Below are 24,310 nucleotides of genomic sequence, written 5' to 3' on the forward strand. Positions count from 1 at the left end.
CACTGACCATGACCTGCCCCCATATACTTTCACAGTAACCAGTGCCGACATCTTACAGAGATCTTAGTTGACTGGTTACTATGAAATTATATGGTATGTAAGTACAGTTCATGAATATCTATCTATCGGCCCTCTCGCTTCTCCAGTAGCCAGAGTAGGCCCCTCCCACTTCCCCAGTAGGACCCTCCTACTTCTCCAGTAGCCAGAACAGGCCCCTCCCACTTCCCCAGCAGGCCCCTCCCGCATCTCCAGTAGTCGGGGTAGCTCGTTGTCAGCTGTTGTATGTAGCTTTCTGCACTGGTCTCTGCTAACATGGAGGTCGTTATTTGCAGGCCGTTATTATTTGACGGCAGGAGCCGTCTGTTAACGCTTTTCCCTGGAGAGATGGAGTTTGCCCTCAGTATGAAAGCACCCAGCTGCCAAATGCATAAATTTCAGAGAGGACAACCTTGCTGCCAGCACCAATTGTCTAGTTCCCCCCCAGTGACTGGGTTTCGTCCAGCCCCGCTTTAGTATATAACAGCACGTTGGAGCAGGGTTTTTTACTCTGTTCAGCACTGAGGGTCCTGGGCAAAAGTTTTAATAACACCCCATTGCGAAGGGTCCTATTTTGTTTCATTTTGAGCACCTTACTAATAGTTTTATATTGTGTTATTACCAGAAATGCCATCTGCAGGAGGTATTACAATGTTATTGAGGCGACCGATTCACCAGTGTCCAGCGTTGTGCACCCTGTGTACAAAATAGACCCATAATAAAGTAACATCCATCTGCAGCAGCATGTTGATGGTTTCCAGGTGGCATAAGACTTCCACACAGAGGACCTGAGAGTGACGTGAAGGGAGTAGATGCCGACCTGATGATCAATTTTTCTGGATACTACCCAGAAAATTTTCCTTTTTAAGCCTCTTAATTCGGACAAGATACAAAGCGATGAAGAACGAGCGCACATTTATGTTGTATATGATATCTAATAAGCAGCGAGTGCTCTGTTACCGGAAGAAGTGTTAGAATAGGGATATAATATAATAAAGTTTGTGTATGAGTCAGTTCTATTCCGGCTGCCTGGAAATGAGGGGCTGGCTGCCACAGACTGAGGGGCCTGAACTGAACCGGAAATGGTAATCCTACACGGACTTCACTCTGGACCGCAGTAATAATTATAAATTTACTAGGCCCCATTAATCAAAACTAACGCAAAACTGGCCTGTTGCAACCAATCACTTTGAAATTTTTTTTCCAGAGCAATCAAAGAAATGAAAGTGGAGCGCTGATTGGTTGCACTGAGTAACTCGTTTATTTTGTTTTTTTAATTTTATTCATTTCCTCCTATGTCTTGAGGGAATCTTCTTTATACTGTAGGGTCTTGATCGTTCACTGCTGAAATTCGATAGGAGAAAGTACACGTCATACTACTTCTGTATCTAATTGTCATGTTATTTAGCCAAGAAAGTTGGGGGATCCCCTGTGACATCACAAAGTTAAATTTCTTCTGCACCGGGTAAGCGTTATTGCTGGCAGCCCGTAATGCCACCTCCCTGTCTTTCCAAGGGCACACGTACCAACTATCTCCTTACCTCGCTTTTCCGTCGTAGTCAAGAAACGTTCTTTTAAGAAATATCAAGTACAAATGGGGCTTCCCTTTTGGGTTTACCTTTTTCTACAACAAGGTTTAAACCATTCTCACAAGGGGCTTAAAAGGCCTTCTCACAGCTCCACATGGAAGACACCGCATTCATCGATCTCTCCAGCGATCGCCTCTGCCTGAGGAGGACTCCACCCCGAACAATCACAATACGTCACGGGTTACTGGCCCTTCCAGCCCAGCACACAGCAATAGAAGCTCCACCTCATTTCAACATGTGCCTTGACCCTGGACTTTCTACATTGCCCATCTCCATCTTATCTGCTACTCTAGATGAAGATCCTAATTAGACATTTATTTCTTGCTCCTGAGTTGCCATTCACACTCGGCAATGTTGATCGACATTATGGCCCGTTTTAACTGTCCGGCCCCCTTTTATTTTTTTTCTTTGAACAATCCTATATATTTGTTTTTTGTTTTTTTTTTCGTATCCTTGCATAATGCTAAATAGGCTGCTACCTGTATAATGTTCATATTCACTGTACATTTTAAGGTTGTTGTTTTTTTTTTTTTTTACATTCTTTTTTTTTTTGTGGTGTATTTGTCCCGACCCTTATATTCCCCCTAGTGCTATCCCCCCTTATCGCACTTAATCCTTTACTATTCTTCTTGGCCGTGTTTCCTTGGAAGGTCCCACTTCCACCACGCCTATTTTGCCATGTACTTCATTGGTCATTGATCATCTTTTACTGATTGATAGGTTGACATTGACCTCCTTTGCCTTTAACATTCATACCGTGCAAGGCCTGAACTCCTCATACAAGAGGTCCAATGGTCACCATAGTGTCTTACTATGCACCCAATGCCCATCAACCATCTTTCCTGTCACCGCTATTCTCCTTCATTGCCACCCGTGCGTAGGGAGTAACTATTAGGGTATGTACACACGGCTCATTTTCGGCCGTTTTTCTGGCCGTAAACGCCCGAAAAATGGCTGAAAAATCGGAAGCAGAATGCCTCCAAACATCTGCCCATTGATTGCAATGGAAAAAAACGTTGTTCTGTTCCGATGGTCCGTTTTTTTTACGCAGCCGTTTTGAAAAACGGCTGCGTAAAAAATGGCCGCGAAAAAGAAGTGCAGGTCACTTCTTGGGACGTTTTTGGAGCTGTTTTTCATAGACTCTAAAAAAAAAACGGCCGTAAAAAAAACCCACGAAAATCGCGAGTGGCTTAAAAAACATCTGAAAATCAGGACCTGTTTTCCCTTGAAAACAGCTCCGTATTTTCAGACGTTTTTGACTCCGCGTGTGAACATACCCTTATGGGTGGAGATTCAAATTGCTTCCTTGACTTGAAGCTAGACAGGTTCGTCCCCTCAATTGTCCATCGCTGCGGCGTTTATTGCTGCACTTACCCAGTTTAATCGTTCAGACAACTGGTGGGAAATTCATCTTCATTGAAGAGACTATACACTCACTTTTCCAGCTGTCGTTCCCTCTATTCCAGAATTGACCCTGTCTTTGTAAACCAGCAATTTTGAACAAATCTTCACACCTCCTCTATACTTACGGTTCCCTGGTCGGACCACAACCCCACTAGCATCTGTTCTTCACTTGCTCCTCATCCCCCAAGGCCAACATGGCTTCCGAATGTCTACCCTTTTGTACCATGAAGAGGTGGTCACCCACCTGGATTCTACTTTTAATCACCATCGGTGTGTGAATAGGTTACGTGACCTCTTGAAGTGACATCACATTTTGACGATATTTCACCTGCAACTACTTTAATGTAAAGTTACAAGAACTTTTATTTTATTTTTTTATTTTTTATCATAACCTATTGGTAAGCTGCCCCAGCTATGACTTTATAAAAAAAAAAAAAAAAAGACAAAAAATCTGGAAACTTCCTTAACAAGGGCAGAGCCTGTTTTGGCCTTGTGGACACAGAAGATTTTTTCAAATCTGACGTGTCCCTTTTTGGTAATAATGTGGTAATGCTTTTACCTATCAAAGCGATTCTGAGATTTTCTTGTGACATATTGTACTTTTATGTTCGTGAAAACATTTGGTCGATAAATTCAATATTTATTTGTAAAAAAAATAGCAAAGTTTAGAGAAAATTAGCAAAAATTTACATTTAAAAATAAAAATTAAATGTATCTGCTTATAAAACATATCGTAATACCACACAAAATAGTTACTAGTTCACATTTCCCATATGTCTAATTTATGTTGGTTTTTGAACATCCTTTTATTTTTCTAGGACGTTACAAGGCTTAGAACTTTAGCAGGAACTTCTCACATTTAGAAGAACATTTTTTTCCGGGACCAGTTCAGTTGTGAAGTGGCTTTTAGGGGCCTTATATATTAGAAACCCCCCATAACTCACCCCATTTTAAAAACTGCACCCCTCAAAGTATTCCAAACAGCATTCAGAATGTTTTTTGTTTAACCCAATAGGCGTTACACAGGAACTAAAGTAATGTAGAGGTGAAATTTACAAATTTGATATTTTATTTTTTTTCACATATCACATGGTTAACCCCCTAGCATCTGACCTGTCGCCACACAAATTGTCATACATTGAACTCCATTATCATACAGTATGCAATAAGCTCCCTCTAGTGGTGGCTGCAGAAACCCAGCATCAGTTACCTCCGTCTATGCAGGAGCGCTCTATTAGAAAAACGAAGCTCTGACCCCAATAAAGATATATTACGAATACTAAATGAATCCATACAGAATGCTGGCCCTAAAAAACAATCTGTCGTTAAAGGGTGGATAAGATTGTGATATGCCTCAGCACCCAGACCCCCACCCATCGCTAGAACACAGGCAGAAAGTGTCATCTGAATGTTCTGTGCCCTTCCCGCTCACATCAGCATTTTTCAACTCCCGTTGGGCTATATATAGTGCGAAACCGATAGGAGCCGAAGGCGGAAAATATTCAGCGAAGCGCGTCTGCTCTTCTGTTTGTTTTTAACCCCCAGCCCCCAACAAATCAAAACTGGGTTGTGGAAAGTGTATTCATTGAGTAGTGAAAAGTTATGCAAATTTCTAATGTATTTTGTATTTCAGTTGCTCACCATATGTGAATATTGGGAACATTTTGTGATTTAATTTACTTTTTTTTTTTTTTTTGCCACGTATTTGTTTACACAGTCATGGAGCGCATGGCAGCGTTGGGCTCTTCGTTAATAAGGAGTTAATCCGCCTTTGTTTGGGATTGCAGGATCATGCCTTTTGAACCTGATAAACCGCAGCCTGTGGAAGAAGAAGAATCGGATGAACCCAGTAGAGCTGGCCGCAGCAACAATGCAGGCGCCTCGAAGGAATCCATGCGGAAGAGAGTCCGGCAAAGTACCCCGAGCCCACGTAGAGGGAACAACCCACAGGGTGAGAGTTACTTCCCTTCCAACTAGGGCCATCTGTAAAATCGGTGGATGTTAAAGGGGTAGTTCCAGGTTCATGTCCACAGGCTATGCTGTAAATGCCTGGTAAATGGGGGTCCCAAGCGTTTAGCTCATTCAGTAACTTCTTTAGACTTCCATGGCGAGAGTCACGTTCAAGCGCGGTCACTTCTCCATTGATTTCTGTGTCCCAACTCCGATGGCTGCTCTGAATCACAGGACCCCTGTTCTCCCAATACATGAGGGTCCCAGAGGTGGGCCCCTACCTTTCAGGCATTTAAGGTGTATCTTGTGGAAGATGGGAATACCTCTTTAAGTGAAACCACTACACTACTCCCCACCCTAGGACAATTTCGTCAGTAGCTCCGAACTGCACAATACGAAGGGGCTGAGTATTGTGCCCGTAGTCTTACGATAGCTGGCGGTCTAACACTTGCTCAGCTGACCGCTATTCTTCCCGACTCCCCCATACAGATGCATATTCGGCAAGGCTGAGCGTGCATGTGTTTCCAATGGGTAGAGGGGAATAAGCCGCTGCCGGAGAACTCTAGCGGAGGCTTATCTCAACGCGGAAAAAGGATGGGGCATATTAAAATCCAACATGCCCGATCCTTCTTTCTTATATCTGTCTTAGGGGGGAGTGGGGGCAACCCCATACACATTAGTCGGCCAGGTTTGGCTGAATTTCATGTAATGTTTATGGACACCCTTGGTGTGCACTGATCACATGTCACGGATATTGAACAGGTTTTGACTCAATAACTTGGATGTATATATGATGCTTGATTGGTGGTTCCCATTGGCTTACCTTGTAACTGGTGACTACTAAGTCTACTAAATCTGAAAAACAGAACACTGTGACCTGTTCCATTTGCACAAGTATATCCGTTCAAATCAGTGAGGTTATTTACATAATTTTTTTTTAGTAATGTATTCCTGTTAAAGGGAATGTATCCCCTAATTGTTTTTCCTAATGGAAACCAAATTGTGAAACTTAATCTTTGTTTTCTAATCTGTTTTTATTTGTAGGTTTCCTTCTATTCTACGTTCTGTACATGATTGTGGGGGCAGTCATCTTGCCTGAGCTGTTGTTAGCAGCATTTAGAGAAATGATTACAGCAGAAATGTGGACCATAGAAAGGAGGAAACCCATAGACTTCTATGCGAGAGTGTAGTGAGCATGCTCTGTGACTTGTGCAGGAGGGGAGCTGTGTCCGTCACCTATTGTCGATGGTGGATCCTGTGTTATCTATATATAGAGGTGTTACCCATCAGTGTAATCCTGTCTGTGATGATAATGAGATGACTGCTGAGGAGTGATCTCTACAGAACAGGAAGGGTCAGTCTATTGTCGATGGTGGATCCGGTGTTATCTATATATAGAGGTGTTACCCATCAGTGTAATCCTGTCTGTGATGATAATGAGATGACTGCTAAGAAGTGATCTCGTCAGAACAGGAAGGGTCAGTTTATTAGGAGACTCCGTGACTTGAGTGAGAGCTGAAAGATTTTAGGATGATTTTTTTTTTTTTATATAAAGACATAGAAAATTAAAAAAAAAACACCAAAAATGTGGTTAACATAAAAACTTGATTTAACCAATAGTTCATTTTTCGATGCCACATTCCCTTTTTAAGATTTTATATTATCCTTCTATTAGAAAGTAACATCAAAGCTATGACAAGAATGTCATGATTTTCTTACTAAGTTGCGCTACATCCCATTAGCTATCAGGTGTCACTGCTACTTTATTGCTTCTGAACTGTGGATGGTTCTGGATTGAATTTGCCCTTAAATTCATCCAGAGATGTAACCTGAAAATGACACTTCACATACGTCACTGAGAGAGTTCTTATAATCGCTCTACTGTTCTGTATGCCAAGCAGTAGAATGTTGGCCAGGTAAATATATTGACTTCCTTGTATGTCTTGCAGCCAGCCCGCCTCATTTTGTGTCGGTGGAAGAACTCATGGACACCGCTAAAGGGGTCACCAACATGGCTTTAGCTCATGAGATTGTGGTCAATGGAGGTTTTCAGATCAAACCGGTGGAGCTGCCTCAGGGAAGGTAGGATGTGATGTCATCAGGCCATGGAGTAGAGGATACGCAGAATGTCAATGATAAATAAAATAATGTGCGGCCATGTATACAAACACCTACTGAGGACCGGAGGTGTAACTTGAAGCTCCTGGGTCCCTAAGCAAACTATGCAAAAGGGCCACCACAACTATCATGTGCCATTTATAGTACTGGTGCCCTCCTATTTGGCAGAGGAGCCCCTTCAGGCACCAGGGTCTGGGTGCTACTGCTATGCCTGCATCCCCTATAGTTACCCCTCTGCTGAGGACTTAAAGGGTAACTAAACTTTTAAAAAACTTTTGACATGTCATAGTAACATGTCAGAAGTTTTGATTGGTGGTGCACCGATCACTGATCCCTAAAACGAAGCTACAGAAGCACCTGGGTGAACGCTGTGCCGCTTTAGTTTCTGATCGGCTTTCCTCGGTGTACGGACCCATAGACCTTTTTATTGACCGCCAACACAAAGCGGCGCAAAGCTCACCCGAGCGCTTCTGCCGCTTAGTTTTGGTGATTAGTGGCGTTCTCTGTGCTCGGACCCCAGCGATCAAAACTTCTGACATGTCACTATGTGACCTGTCCAAAAGTTTTTTTTTTTTTAAAGTTTAGTTACCCTCTAATGCTCTGCCTCTCTGTGACTGGTTAAAGTTTTTCTGTAAAATATTAATGCTGAATCGTGTATGGTCGTGAATATTTATGACTATGATGAGTAGACTGCACTTTTGATATATTTGATTACGGTGCAAGGAGTGCTCTGATGTCTACAGATTATTTTTCTCCCATCTGTTTTCTAGTTCTTATAATGGTTCTCCACACCAGCTATTATTGTACGGTAAAATTATGAGTACAGGGCCCCCCAACTTATGACCATCGTGCGAATATGTCATGCAACCCCCCCCCAGGAAAAGATTGTGATTGCAAGAGAGTTGCAGTAACCGAGGATTTTACCGTCACCGTTGCATGACCAAAAGTTGTCGACTTTTTTGTTTTTTAGCTATAATGAGTTGTATCCCAAACATTTAACTGGCGGACTTCCTGGTGCGATTCTAGTGCCAGGCAGGCGGATTACTGAATAGTATATGACATTGTCTGTAAATAATGAAGATGCCTTTGTTCTTATCCAAGCAAGGAAATGTGATTCTAAAAGGGAATATAGTGTTTATGTAACTGATTTTACTAGAAAACAATCTTGACTATTCTATCATTTGTTTGTCCTTTTATTATGCAATACAGTAGAAAGTTCTAACTTTTGCTTTCATTCCTATATAATCAGTTTGCTTGTAAGCTACTAGAGCTACGTCTACGCAGGCTGGCAGCACATGCTGGGAGTTGTGGTTCCATCATGGCTGAGTGACACCGGTTTCTTTTATCATTAGCCAAATACAGTCAAACCCTATAATAATATTAGTCCAGCATGATTAGGACTGTCATTGTACATGACTTCCAGATTTCCCAACCATCGATGGTCCTCTCCAGATCTCTTTCAAAGATGGTCGCTAAACTTGGGGCTTGTCCACACATAACGGAATTGCTGCAGAAAATTTCTGCAGCAATCCCATTGAAAGTAGCAGACTGCATTTTTTACTGCAGAAAAGGGTGCGTATTTTGCTGCGTTTTTCTCAATGATGGGAGATGGTGACATCTCCTGAAAAACGACGGTCCACTTTCCGCAGCAGGAATTGATCTGCTGCAGCACGAAAAATACGCACCGCGGGTCAATTTCTGGTCGGACTTTTTACACCGCATGTGGATGACATTTGTTAACTCTCACCCACTTTGCTGCTACTGTATTCTGCTGCGTATTTTCCGTCCCTAATTCCAGGTGGAAAATGTACCGCAATTATGCTACATGTGGACAAGCCCTTACACTCCCAAAAGCTATTCCTTTGCAGTGGGTCCAGGCGATGTCTTAGGTCACAGGACTTTTGCACGACAGACGTATCTATAGGATTGTGTCGAGTCGCATTAGAAGATACTTTTTGATTCATCGGTGGTTCAACCTGCAACAGTAATGCTTGAATACATGTCAGTTGGGGCACATTCACACTTGAGTGTGGACTCAAACTGCTGCGACCATCACGCAGGTCACATGACACAATATGAATGGTGAGACCTGTCTCATGCCCAGGATAGACGAGGACTTCAGTTGCTCGATCCCAACCAGTGCTTCAGAACCCCCTGAAATAACAGCAGGAATTTTAGAGGACCTCCCATTTCATTGTCCTTAGGAGAAAAAGTCTGTTTTTGCATGTTTTATAATAAATGCTCCTTTTTTTTTTTCTTTTTTCTTTTCTTTATAGTTTAGAAAGAACAGTTCGGGACATTGTACATAAAGCATTCTGGGATTGCCTGGAAACTCAATTCAGTGAAGACCCGCCAATTTATGATCATGCCATTATATTATTAGGAGAAATTAAAGAGGTAATTTTACCTGACTGATTTTTTATCTGGTAGACTTAAAGGCACACTAAACCTACAAATGAATGCTAAAAGTAAACAGAAGATAAACTTGCTCACACTGCAAGCCCTTATAGATATCCTGCAGAGAACACAGGGGTGAATTTCCTGCCAATCCCTTCCATTTGTGGCCGGTGAATGGCTGAGGGGGTGGGGTGTAGCCAAGGGAGGGGGAAGGCTTAACAATCTTTTTGTCCTACTGCAGACCGGGCAGAGGCTCCTGCTGCAGCCAGTTGTCTTAAGCCAGACATAGTACAGTGAAGAGGAAGAAACTGGCTCATCAATATGAGACAAAATACTAGCAAAAGAGAAAAGAGGAGATTAAAGAGGCTCTGTCACCAGATTTTGCAACCCCTATCTGCTATTGCTGCAGATCGGCGCTGCAATGTAGATTACAGTAACGTTTTTATTTTTAAAAAACAAGCATTTTTGGCCAAGTTATGACCATTTTTGTATTTATGCAAATGAGGCTTGCAAAAGTACAACTTGGCGTGTTGAAAAGTAAAAGTCCAAGTGGGCGTGTATTATGTGCGTACATCGGGGCGTTTTTAATACTTTTACTAGCTGGGCGTTCTGACGAGAAGTATCATCCACTTCTCTTCAGAACGCCCAGCTTCTGGCAGATCACGCTGTGACGTCACTCACAGGTCCTGCATCGTGTCAGACGAGCGAGGACACATCGGCACCAGAGGCTTCAGTTGATTCTGCATCAGCGTTTGCAGGTAAGTAGCTACATCGACTTACCTGCAAACGCCGATGCTGCTGCAGAATCAACTGTAGCCTCTGGTGCCGATGTGTCCTCGCTGGTCCGACACGATGCAGGACCTGGGGCAGGAAGTGACGTCACAGATCTGCACTGCCAGAAGCTGGGCGTTGTGAAGAGAAGTGGATGATACTTCTCGTCAGAACGCCCAGCTAGTAAAAGAAGTAAAAACGCCCCGATGTACGCACATAATACACGCCCAGTTGGACTTTTACTTTTCAACACGCCCAGTTGTACTTTTGCAAGCCTCATTTGCATAAATACGAAAATGGTCATAACTTGGCCAAAAATGCTCGTTTTTAAAAAATAAAAACGTTACTGTAATCTACATTGCAGCGCCGATCTGCTGCAATAGCCGATAGGGGTTGCAAAATCTGGTGACAGCCTCTTTAAGGAAGGAATTAATATAAATATTTTTTATTTTTCCTGTACATTTTCTATGTTTAGTGATCTTTTAAAGATACAGGCCTTATTTATCAAAAAAGTCTAACAGAAAGACTGTCCTTGTTGCCCATAGCAACCAATCATATTTCAGCTTTCATTTCTATAACAACTCTGGGCAAATGAAAACTGCACTGTGATTGGTTGCTATGGGCATCAAGGCCAGTTTTTGTGTTAGTCATGATAAATGAAGCCCAATTTTCTTTTTCCCGAGGGTCTCCTTACATGTTCAACAGCAAATCACTTCTAAAGATTTATTTCCACTTGTGACGTTACATGGCCCCTGCTTGCTGTAAGAGATGAATGGAAACCTTAGTAACGTTATTAAAGATACAGAATTTATTGACGGATTTTACACAACATTGTATAAGGAGCTGCTATGTCAGGATTGTGCGGCAAAAGGAATCTCTAAACGTGCCCATACATATTAGTCAAAGCTTGGCCGAACCCGCCGCCGACCCAATGTGTATGGGGCATCGGGCATATTTGATTTTGACATGCTCGACCCTTTGTTCCTGCTGGAGAGAAGTCATTGCCAGACATTTCTGATGTTCTCTCCCCATCTACGTTAAAGAATGTAACGCAAAATCTTTGTTTTTGAAGAGCCTCTTTTCTTTCCTGTTACCCGGTCATACACGACTGAGGAATCAGATCAACGAGGTCCTGGACCTAGAGCTCATCAAGCAGGAAGCGGAGAACGGAGCCCTGGACATCCCAAAACTCGCTAATTTTACCATAGGGATGATGGGGACCCTATGTGCACCAGCTCGAGATGAAGAGATCAAGAAGCTTCGGGACATTAAGGAGCCGGTGCCATTGTTCAGGTGAATTAATGCCCATATTAGTAGATAGAATTTCAATAGTATAAATAAGTGAAACCCAATATGGGGAAAATATGCACTGATTCTTTATTATTTCTAAAGTGCCTGCTGATCGTGCATCCTGCAAAAATACCTATAAATCCTATGAAAGCTTCCATAAGCCTTAAAGGGGATGTCCGGGCAGGGGGCGGTTTTTCATACTGATGACCTATCCACAGGATAGATAATCAGTATATGATCGTGGGGTTTCCGACACCCGGACCCTGCAACGATCAGCTGTTTCGGTTGCCTCCGGGCGTCGGACCCCCCGTCGATCATATACTGATGACTTATCCTTTGTATAGGTCATCAGTATGAAAAACCACCCCGGGCCTGGACAACCCCTTTTTAAGGGGGTTTTTCCTAGGACAAAACTTATGGGAACTGTGGATAGGGGATAACTATCTGAAAGCTGGGGACCCCCCCCGATCGTGAGAATGGTGGACCTGTGCTGCCTGGTTGAATGGAGGGATGTTCGGACATGTGCCCTGCCGTTCCATTCAACTCTATGGGAATGATGGAGATAGCCGAGTGCAATGCTTGGGTATTCCCCCTCAGATCGGTGGGGCCCCCGGCGATCAGACACTTATCCCCTATTTTCTGCATAAGGGAAGATTTATGTTAGTTGGAAAACGCCTATATTAGGGCTTACGGAAAGGGGTTGTCAAGATGAGACCAGCCCTTTAAACTCTTTCATATAGACTTGTAAACTTTCCATTGACTGGTCTGCTATAACTTCTGGTTGTCGGGTAGACCTGTTTCAATAGCTGAAGCAGTTAGCGCTAGGTTTATTTACCACGCAATATTCCAAACTGGAGACCAGCAAATTCTACGTCCTGGAGAAAGTAGGCAGTGCGGGTTTTCTATCTCAACAAGGCTGAGTAGATGGGGAGTGCCCTCTCTTTATTTAAGGACCTGTGTAGTCGACCGTGATCCAACAGGGCTTCTTATTATTTGGCTGTACTAATTTCTGCGCTCTGACATGGCGCCACTTCACCATCTCAGGGCACTATAATAGGGGATGGGAGTTTAGTGGGGGCAATTCGTGCCAGTAAATCATCAAGATGCCTGTAGTACGTAGTTAACCACTAAATTTTTTAAAGTCACAAAAATCACAATCCGCAGCTGTAAATGTGTATTCGATGTACAGCCAGACCATACGTGGCTTTTCTAGTTTTTATGGGTCTTTTTCTATCCCTCTGAATATTTTTTTTTCTCCATGCCTACTGAGTGGGCAGGATCTTCCTGGTTTGATACTAGTGATATGCAATTCGAGCACATCAGATATCTCCCTACCTCTGGTTCCTTGTCTTACAGACAAAAAGAGAGAAAATGCAGCTGCGTCCCCCTCCTCCCTGTCTTCGATTTATTGTATTACTATAGACAAGTTTATTTTACAGACTGAGGAGGCTTTTGAATATTTATATAAGGGAACTACAGGCGGATAGAAGGTGAGGAAGATGCCATTTCCCTTTAATAAAATATATTAAAAGTTTAATATATTCACGTGTACTATAGAGTTTTGCGAAAAAAAAGTTGTAACGATCGGGATGCTTTGTTACAATATTGGTTTAGGGACAGGATATTTGTAGTGGATGACCCGACGACACTATCTTTCCATTCATTTCTTGTATGAGGATCCACAGGTAAGCAAGGCCCCTATGTCCGGGTTGCACTTCTAATACCGGGCCTCTCTTGACTGCTTTGTGGAGTGCAGCACTGTGACTATTCTCCAGCCTAAACTTGCAATTGTTTGTCCTAAAATGAACTCTCCTTTATGCTTTGGCCAGAAAAATTTCCAAAAATGTCAGTTTTAAATGCACAGTGATCAATGAGCTGGACAGATTGTTACTAGTCCATCGTCTCAGCATTACGGATCTTCTCGGTTGCTAAGAAATAAGTTCCAACAACAGTAAACTTTTAAGATGCTGGAAAGTGGTAATAACATTGTGCTGAATGATGAACGGCCGTCCTGCTTCTGGACATACATCAGAGGTTTTATTACTTGGCGTCCCTGCGTTCAAAATCAACACTCCTCTATTACCGACCTTGGTACTTTCTTGGGTCGACGGCTTCGGAGCTTGTACTCGGGGGCAGGATTATTTCCTTATGAATGCAGACAATCTGTCTCTCGGTTTTTCTTGTATTTTTTCGGTTTGGATAAAGAGGCTGTCGCCAAGTCTATATACATTCTATCTGGGGTGGCCGGCGAGCTGCTGCGTTGGAGCCACCCCTGATATTCAGCGGCTTCAATCATGGAAGCTTTTAGACTTTTCAGATATAGGACCCTATTACCCACAACCAACCCTAGTTACAACCTCTGTGTTGACAGCCAGTCGGTGACGCAAATGATGCATTGAATTATGCCAAAGAGTAATGCTTAAAGAAGACGGTCCCCACATTAGGACCATATAGTACCTACACTAAACCACCTTGCAGCTAATCGCCAATGTTCTGCCCATGGAGCGGTGCAAGACGAATAGCTGTGCCAGCGTAGTAATAAAAATTACCCACATCACAGAGCTGGCCACAAAGAATTAAACTTGATATTCTGCCAGTCACATAGTTCCAGGACAGTGTCAAGAATCAAGTATTGTCTCATTGAAACCTGAACACACGTTGGGTTGGGTAGTTGAGTGTTCTCTTTCTCACTGGTTGTTTTTAGTTTATGATAATTCTGTCCTTGCTGTCATGAAATGGGCTCTCCGTGCACTGACCTCCTGGACTTTTATTTATACACAGCAGTTAGTATGAACAAGCAAAACTGCAGTGTAAAGCATGGAGGAAGGCCAGAGATTAGAAGGCTGCAACAGCTTTACATTATTAGAGATGAGACTGAAGATGGATTTTTTATTTATTTATTTATTTTTCTCCACTCCAAAAGACAATGTAGCCGAGCTGGCATTAAAAGTCGTAGTGGAGACAAATTAAAAAGAAATCAATGTCCACACCTACACTTGATAAAATGCTCTTTAAAGGGATTATCCAGTTTTATAAAGCAATCCATAAAATATTCTTATTAACAAGATATGAAAACACGGCAGCGCAACGGAGAGCGCTTTAAATTCCCAGTAAATGCCCGAAATGCCTGCCAGATATAGGCCATGATTTGCTTCAGTCTATTTTTTTTTAAATAGATCCAAGATTCTAGACAGTGATAGGTCTGTCGTCTGCTGATGGGGTGACAGGAATTCTGGGGGGATGTAAGGTGAAGCTCTACCACCGGTTTAGACGACCCTCATCCGTTTCCCCAATTAGGGAAAATCTATGTAATACAGGGGAGGCCTTCCCTCGGAACTCCAGTCTATTTGCCAGAGCAGAGAACTGCCACAGAGGACTCACTCTGGAGGACCCGGTGTCACTTCAGGGGAAGTGCGTATTCTCTTCCCGTTTATCAACTGGTCGGCGGGGGGATCCCTGCAGCAAGGACAATATTGATCAGCTCCTGGTCTTGTTACCTGATCTAGGGTTGTCCCGACTGCTGCCTTAGATCTGTCAGGGTAAAGTTGCTGTTACGGAAGCCGTTATTTGTGAATGAAAGGATCGGTGGGACTGTCGCAGCAGTTCCTTTCATATAACAGGCCAGCCCGGGGACAGGTAAAGCAGCTGTACAGTGTAAAGACTTCACCAAACAACTTCCCATAACTCCTCTTTCTGGAACCCTGTTATTGTGACTTGGGTGGAGAGGAGGATATTGGGGTTCGCTACAGTCGCTTTTTATTATTGTGTAGGTTTTCAGCAGATTTTTTTTTACATTTTATTTATTTATTATTATTATTCTATTAAAGAGGTTCTCTCCACTTAGACTGTCCCTTTAATAGGAATGCTGCCAGAGGTCCAGCTCCCAAAACCCCCAGCACACAGCTGATTTGCCAGGGGAAAGTTGCAGCTGTGTTCTATATCCTGCAGTGGCCACTACAGGGGAAATGTAGTATTACATGTAGCCATTCAAATGAGCAGCTCTGGCTCCGACATTCAGTATGGTCTATGAGGGATTATTAGGATGAGACAACCCCTTTAAAGAGGACCTGTCATCTCTCCTGTCATGTGTTTTTTATTTATTTTTTGTTTTGTTTTTTTTTTAGCAAATATTTGCCTCCGTTGGGCCATTCCTGTTATTCCTCCTAGAAATGTATGAATCAATTGAAAACTGGGTGTTACCATTCCCCTTGTCAAAGGGGCGTGTCCCTACAGTCTCACTCTGCCAGCACTGATTGGACAGTATCCGTATGTAGAGACACACCCCCAACTGGTAACACCCAATTGTGAATTTTATTTATACATTTCTAGGAGGAATATCCGAGGAATGGCAAAACGTAGAGTAATAAGAATAGATGCTCTAGAATTGTTATTTCATGTGTAATATAAGTATTTACTAAAACAGACCTGTCAGGAGAGGGGAACAGTCCCCTTTTAAGTAATTGATCATTCAACATCCTAATATTTGGTACATTTAAAACCGCAGGTATATTTAAAAAATATAAAGAAGAGTATTATTTTTTTCTTACACTAGACAGGAGAGGTGGCACTGGTGCGTGACGATGGAACCTGCTTTATATAACTGCTCTGTTCGAGGTGCTGATTTTACATGTCGGTGACTCACATTTTGTTTTGACACTGATGTCAGGTGTTTGGAGCGCTGTATATAGAAGTCCATGTTCTCCCCTCACCCTGGCAATGCTGAGTGGGACTGAGCCTGAATTTACTGGGGTATAATGGAGACTCGCGTGTATACATTCAGACGTGCTTTACTCTCAGGACAAAACGCTCATAAATCACCGTAGATTAAAGGATTTTTTTTTCTGTTTAATGTCAAAACTTTGGCATTGAAATAGAGAAGAGAGGCCAGGACTGGAGAACAATCTGAACAGTCAGGACCAGAGGAGAAGACAATGATGGAGTCTGCAGTGGCCGGCACAAGTTTTATTTTTTTTAAGTAATTTAGAAATTTCCTTAAAAGAAAAGTTTCGCCCAGGAGAAGAGCACGGATTGCGGGAGGCTTATGTGGCTACAGTCAATAAAGCTTTCTTTATTCAGTTGTCCTAGTGTTCACATACACTGCCAAAAGAACTGGACAGATTAACTTCATGGTATGATGTAAGTCACAGTATAAGGAATCAGAATATCCCTGGACACATCTATGAAAGTTACTTTGATCAGCAGTTTTGAGCTGTGAAAAATTAAAGGGCATCTCCATTTATTTATAAAACCCTCCATGCCATGTGCAGCGCAAGTAAGCGTGAAATAATACCGAAGATCATGCAGCGGAAGCTCATCTGGGTAATGGCCCATTTGTGTCACAGAGCATGGTCACTTCCCTTCCCCCACACAGTGGAGTAGGGTTGCACGATGCATCGAAATTTCGATACTGTACACCCTCAAACGGTTCATTCCGTTAATTCATGTCTTTCGATACGGAGGTGTGCGGCCGCACAGATGAGTATAGTAACACATGAATGTTGTTAGAGCGGGGCTGTGGCTGTGTAATAGTCATTGCCCCGCTCCTGAGTCCTAACAAGTGCGCGCGCGGTCAGCATGATGTGAAGCGACCAGTGCTGCACTAATGAGCGCCGGCACTGAAGACAGAACATGGTGGGTGCACTGCAAAACGCCTCCATGTTCTGTCTTCAGTGTCTGCGCCGCCGTTCATTAGTGCAGCGCCGGCCACATCATCTCATGCTGACTGCGTGCGCACACTTATTCTCAGGAGCGGGGCAATGGGTGTATTACGCAGCCCCGCTCTAACGGCGGAGATCAGAGAAACCTCTCCTCTCTGCCGTTATTACCTTGAATGCTGCAATCAAAGCTGACCGCAGCATTCAAGGGGAAACTGAGAAGGGGGGATGCCCTTTGGATTGCATCACAAGGAATCCCTGTGACGCGATCGAGGGACACACCATATATGGGCAGACAGCCCAGGGTCGATTGAAAGACCCCAGGGCTGTCTGACCATATTTCCTATTGTTAGAGCATACTTAGGTATGTCCTAACCACTGCCTGTGTACTATCAGTATACAGATATATGCCAGTACATTAAAGTTTAAAAAAAAAAAAAAAAGTAATGTTAACTAAAAAATAATACACACATTTTTTACAATAAACATTAAAATACGTCTCAATACATAAAATATACACATTCGGCATCGTCTCAACCATAATAAAAAATTTATAGCGTCATTTATGATGTTTACGCTGTTATAAAATAAAACTGCTTTCTCTCACTTATTAATGTGAGGCACGAGGTATTATGAATTTTATACCTCCACGTGCCTCACATTAATAGTAATTAACCCCATCATGTACCTTACACATTAACCCAATGTTGACCATTGTGACTGAGGAACATGATGGGGTTAATTACTATTAATGTGAGGCACATGGAGGTTCAAAATTCATCACACATGCGCCTCACATCAGAAAATAGAAGAACTTTTTTTTTTTATTACTATTGTTGGCAAAGTATCGTTTTGGTATAGAGCATCGCAATACTACACAAAGTACCGGTATCGAAGTCCAAATTCTGGTATCGTGACATCCCTACAGTGGAGTATGATGGCGCCTTGCTGAGTTGCATCATGAGAAACTGGGTCCTTCGTTAGACATTGAGGGTCGCCGCTTATGTTGTATATGTTGACTGTGTTCCTCCATAAGTAACTACTATTTTCTTCATATAAATGAGTAGGAGCGTCTCGCTGCCCCTACCTTGTTGTGTGCACCACTGCATAGTATATGGCTTGGGTTAAAGAGCATCTTTCACCATGACAGAATCCTTAACATCCGGATAGTTACAAGATGTCGAGTGAGCTATTAGGTTAGATCTGTACATCCAGAAACTGCTGCCCCTAAAGTGCTGATCTGTGCGGTGAAATCTCGGTCAGAGTCTATGCAAAACGCGCGCACCAAACCCTGTCATAGACCCCAAATAGTCCTAAATGTTGGTTTTCTCCTCTCTGTAGAGGGAGGTGTACCATCTATGAGGCAATGTGAAAACCTCACCTTCCCTGACTATAGGGGGCTCAATTTTGGCAGATGTACAGTCTTTCCGATTGTCAATTTGAATAGAAGGTGTCGCCATTTAACTTGTCTGTCTCCGGCAGCAGAAGGGCTAGAAGCTCCGCTGTCTGTAGACTTGTTTGTAGCAGGATGTGCGAAGAGTCTACCTAGCAGCAAGGAAGCCCTGTTGGTGTTCCTAGCTGGGCAAGTGGGTTCAGTGAAAGGTCTCATTACATTAGATGTTGTTTAGTGGTTGGCACAGCCTTCTAGCTCATCTCTATGGACACCTACCCATAAGGAGATACTAACTTACAACCGTTGGGCATACAGTTTAGATATTTGTTGGTGGATCCTGGTGATCTTAACCGGATCCTCAAACGATCTAATATGTATGGAGACATTTTAACCTTGGGAAAAGACTTGAGGGACTAAAGGTTGTGCAGAATGGTTTTTAACCTGTCCTACTCGTTGAGTCCTCAAATGATAGGCCGCACCAGATGGGTCTAGTAGCTGCTTATCCCGCGTTGAAATGACAAGCACAGTCAGCCAGGTTGGCACCCATGCTTTCTAGTGACTTTTTCTCTCTAGATTATAGAAGGTGCTTTCTCTATGATGTCTTCAGGGGTTGTCCTGATGGGACAACCCCTTTTGGTATTTGGGATTTTTTAGCGGATGTTAATTGTCTGTCATTCTTGTTCCACAGAGCAATCTTTGCCGCCTTGGATCTGATGAAATTAGATATGGCCAACTTTGCCGTCAGCAGCATTCGTCCACATTTAATGAAACAATCTGTGGAGTATGAGAGGAAGAAATTCCAGGACTTCTTTGAAAATCAACCAAGTATGGCGTTCCTCATGCGTGACGTATTCTACTTTACTATGAAACCAGTGATGTGATGTGTTCATGTCAGCGGGCTTCTCAGATTTTAAAATTCCATTAAAACAAAACTTGCTGATGTATTGTTAAATGGATGATTCGGCAAATATGAAATGAATTAGTTTAAAGTCCACTGCTGTAAATCCTATAATATAATCTATGATTTACATACTATTTCTTTACAAGGCACCGGATTTCCTTAAAGGATCAAGGAACTGCAGCCTGTAGTCTGCAAATAGATTTACAAGACCATTGCAGGGATTTGATATTCCATAAAACTCTGCAGGTGTGGGATCGATAGGCCCTCAGTGGTAAAGGGAGACATTTTGATAGTAATACTCTACTGGTGCAATTCCCTATTTTCCTCTCAGATGCTTGCCATAAGGGAAGCAATGGTTAAAAGGGAAAAATACAGATGTGTCCACCCTTATCTCGGCTTGAATTTGGTTAAGGGCTCCAATTTATCATGAAACAAATTCAATACAATATCGCGACATGCTAGCAAAACTCTTGACAGACTGTCATTCACATCACAATCACTGGGTGGCCACACATATAGCATAGACATCTTGTGACAGACTATGGGGAAAAAAATTTTTTATTTTATAAAGCTGGTCATCTTGTGCCACACATTTCAGGATGTGTTAATATATGAGGAGAGTTAAGGAAGGACACATCCGTAAATCCAAAATCTCGTTTTTTCCTTTGCAACATAGTCTAGGGAAGTCACATTAGACATCTTTCTCTAAAAAAAAAAAAAATAGTTCCATCTTTCCAGGGTATGGCAGCTTGTACTTGGCCAACATGGCTGCCAATGGAGAGCTTCTTAAAGGGGTTGTCTCACTAAGACCACCCCTTTTTGAGATGCTTTATTAGGTCATATGGACTTCATGCACGGGACCCCCCCTCAACTAGCGGCTCTCTGCTCTGGCTCCTAAAGAGCAACACCCATCATGTATGCCTGACCACAGCTTTCTCCAGTAATAACAACTGATGACCAGGGGTTTCTGAAGACGGGTCCGCAGGGATCGGATGATCGCCACGCCAGCTTCATTTGCAAAAGTGTTTGTCTTAATAAGGAATCCCTCTAAGGGTGTAATGCAATCGAAGAAACTTGAGGCCCTTTTACACGGGCCAATTATCGGGCAAACGAGCGTTCACAGAATGCTCGTTCCCGATCATATCTGTGTAAACAGGGAGACGTGCTGCCGACATGATAGAAATGTATGGGGATGAGCGATCGGAGTAACGAGTGCTCGTCCCCATACATATCAAACGAGCGCCGATCAACGAGCTGTCTTGTTGATCGGCGCTCGTTTACACGGCCCACGTTGGGCCGTGCAAGAGGACCCATAGTGCAGCACAGTCAGATGTGTATGTTAAATGGATGATGGAGTAGTAATGGGATTATTTAGTGAGGAAAGGGCTGCACCCCACATATGCATTTGCAATGTACGTAAATCTAAGGTATTATTCCTTTTAGAGGATTTTATATAGTGTCTTTTTGTTTTCTTCATCTTGTCCAGACTCCTTAGAATTGGTGACAAGTTGGCTACAGGAATCAGCGGATGATCTTTTGGATAAAGACTCCGCAGCAGCTTCTTCCGGTTCTCCGAGTCCCAGCTCTATATTAAATCACGCCTACATCAAGCTTCTCACTTGGGACCATGAAAGTAAACCCTTCCCAGAGGTATGGATCATTAATCCTATAGTCCTGCAGATAGCAACTTACTCCGCTGTTCCACTATCTCACATACACGTTAATGTAGAGTGACCAGAGTGCATACAAATGGCGGAATGAAAACCTCCGTTCTTCGGATCACAACAGTCAGACCTCTCCGGTCACACGCCCTTATGGCAAATCCTATGGATAATTCCTGAAGGGGTAATCTTACTATTGGAACCCTAGGTTCCCAGAGTTTATGTCCCAACAGAAACACATCCCCTTCGTTCTTGGAATTGGTAGGTGTAACGGTGATCGGACCCCCCCACTGGTTAGACATTGATGGCATATCTAATCTATATGCCATCAATGATTACGGTGAGAACTTTAATCCTAAATGATCAGATATTAAACACTTACATTTTTATTGTCTAAGTATTGACATTTGTTTACTTTCTTCAGACTGTGATAATGGATCAAATCCGCTTTCAGGAGATGAAGTTGGAAGTGACGCAGCTCACATTACTAGGGACTTTGCTCCTGATAATACAAAATTCAACTACTCCCGGCGTCGCCAGTCATACTGGTTTTATGGACCGAATGAAGAGTCTCATAAGACTTTTGTTGGAGGGAGTGGGAACTTCGTAAGTAAACTGATGAAACCATATATCAAGGCAGATTGAAAGAGACTTTCTACTTCTATATCCTTTTGGGATCCCCACTTCTGGCACCCGCACATTTCTTCAGAACGTGGCCCCCCTGACCCCAGTCCTACCTTCTGTCGCAAGGCTCCGGCCACTGACTTACGAGGTGGCTGGATTTTCATCATTCCATCCGGTTTTCCAGAAACGGCCAAATGTGTTGTGCTACACTGTTTACAAGACTCCCCTAGAAGTGAATGGGAGTGACGGAAACCACGTAGCACAGCCAGCAAGCTGCGCTGTTTCTAGCATAGCAAAACGTGCTGAGCTGTTTCTAGCATAGCAAAACGTGCAGAGCTGTTTCTAGCATAGCAAAACGTGCAGAGCTGTTTCTAGCATAGCAAAACGTGCAGAGCTGTTTCTAGCATAGCAAAACGTGCTGAGCTGTTTCTAGCATAGCAAAACGTGCTGAGCGGTTTTTGTAAATCCCAGCCATCTCACAAGCCCAGCGACAGAAGGAAGAATGGGGGTCCCATTCCCGGGATAAGTTGGATTTTTTTGGCATATCCTCTGAAAATGCCATAAATGTCCGAGATGGGAAAACCACTTTTAACTCTATGTCTATGCAGAGGAGTCTGAGCTCTATATCAGAAAAAACGAGCTTAGACCGCTATAAAGGTATATTATCAAATTATTTAGTACAGACTGTTGGATCTACTGGTACTGCTCGGTTTAATCTTTGTGTCTGGGGAAAATGAAACTAGGGGTCTGAGTAAAATTTGCTTTGTTTTAATAGTTTAGAGTCGGGAGGGGGGGGCATAGTACTCCCTATATAAGGCTTCATTCACATCTGCATCAGGGTTCAATTGGAGATTCCCATCAAAACGGAACCATGACTGAAACAAACGGAAACCACAGGTTTCCGTTTGCATCACCATTGATTTCAATGGGGCCGGATCCGGTGCAAATGGTTTCCGTTTGCATTAGTTGTGCAAGGGTTCCGTCATTTTGACGGAATGAATAGCGCAGTCGACGGGAAGTTCATGCGAAACGCCACAACGGGACCCTGACACAGATGTGAACGAAGCCTAGAGTATAAGGTTGTTTTACGCCATTATTTGTCTCAAGAATATAAGGGATGAATGACCGTAAAATGGAATCTATAATGTATAGTGTTTTGTGCAGCAAAAATGTTCGAGTGAAATCCATCGTGCCCTTTTAGTTAATAATTGAGTTCCCTATTTGCACTTTTCTCCCTTTTCCTGTCATTTAGTTCTGTCAATACATCGGAGGCTCTGGCCACAGTCAGTGAGAAGATCTGTGTAGAATTGAGCAGCTACCTCGGTCAGCATGGTTCTACCCCCTTCTCCACAGAGAGAGAGGAATCTCTTAAAGGGCAGATCCGGACCGCGTCGTCTCCATCCAACCAGATTTACCGATTAATAGGTAACTGTATGTTTGCTTTGATCATTGACGCCATGAGGGCGTCCCCTCGTTTATCATGTAAGAATGCTTCTTGTCTTGACACACTTCCTGTAGCAAGGAGGACAAGTCTTAAGGGATGTTTTATTAAAAATATTTAATGAATATAAAGTTATATACGAAATCTTTAGTGACATTTTGACTTTAAATAAGTTGTCTGAGATAAGGAAATAGTGTCTGCTTTTTCCCAGAAACAGCGCCACTTTTGTCCACAGGCTATGTCTAGCATTGCACCTTGTCCTCCTTTAAATTGACTATGCCTGAGCTGCAATACCAGACACAGCCTGTGGACAACAGCGCAACTTCATAAAGGCCTTTTTACACTGGGCGATTATCGGGCAGACGAGCGTTCATATAACGCCCTGTGTATACAGGGCAGCGATCAGCAGATGAACGAGCAAACGATTGATCATCTGCTGGCTGTAACGTTTTAAAAAACTAAAAGATTATCGTTGTCGGCAGCGCATCTCCCTGTGTAAACAGACGCGCTGCCGACATGATAATAATGTATGGGGACGAGCGATCGGAGTAATGACCGCTCGTCCCCATCCATAGCTCCTTGTGACAGGAGCAAACGAGCGCCGATCAACGATGTCTCTGCACCAGCCTATTGTCGGACGGTGTGAAAGGCCCTTAACCCGTTAGTGACCGGCCCATCGTGTTTCTACGTCGGTCACTAACGGGCCTTATTCCGATGCCATAGACTTTTTACGTCGCGGCATCGGAATAAGTAAACAGAGCAGGGAACTGTCAGATCTCCCTGCTCTCAGCTGCTAGAGGCAGCTGAGGGCTAGGAGCGTCCCTGCTCTGCCATGTGAGATCGATATTAGTATCGATCTCACACGTTTAACCCCTCGGATGCGGTGCTCAATAGCGTGCACCGCATCTGAGTGGTTTTGGAGAGAGGGAGGGAGCTCCCTCTCATCCCACCGACACCCGGCGATACGATTGCCGAGTGTCTGTGTCTCTAATGGCAGCCGGGGGTCTAATAAAGGCCCCCAGGTCTGCCTGGAGCGACTGCCTGCTAGATCATGCCGCAGGCATGACCTAGCAGATGCCTG

At 43.3% G+C, this 24,310-nt stretch overlaps 1 protein-coding gene across 1 annotated transcript in view; it reads left to right on the forward strand.

Moving 5' to 3' along the window:
* The window catches only part of TCP11L1 (t-complex 11 like 1), a 31,633-nt gene that overhangs the window by 4,538 nt on the left and 2,785 nt on the right, over positions 1-24,310 (forward strand). The window contains exons 2-9 of the mRNA XM_075837772.1: positions 4,817-4,980; positions 6,929-7,061; positions 9,374-9,494; positions 11,338-11,558; positions 19,291-19,427; positions 20,990-21,153; positions 21,589-21,770; positions 23,041-23,213. Coding sequence (XP_075693887.1) covers positions 4,821-4,980; positions 6,929-7,061; positions 9,374-9,494; positions 11,338-11,558; positions 19,291-19,427; positions 20,990-21,153; positions 21,589-21,770; positions 23,041-23,213 — 1,291 coding nt within the window. The 5' untranslated portion in view covers positions 4,817-4,820. The remainder of the gene's footprint in view (positions 1-4,816; positions 4,981-6,928; positions 7,062-9,373; positions 9,495-11,337; positions 11,559-19,290; positions 19,428-20,989; positions 21,154-21,588; positions 21,771-23,040; positions 23,214-24,310) is intronic.

This window comes from Rhinoderma darwinii, chromosome 9 (genome assembly GCF_050947455.1).
Source record: "Rhinoderma darwinii isolate aRhiDar2 chromosome 9, aRhiDar2.hap1, whole genome shotgun sequence".
Taxonomy (NCBI): Eukaryota; Metazoa; Chordata; class Amphibia; order Anura; family Rhinodermatidae; genus Rhinoderma; species Rhinoderma darwinii.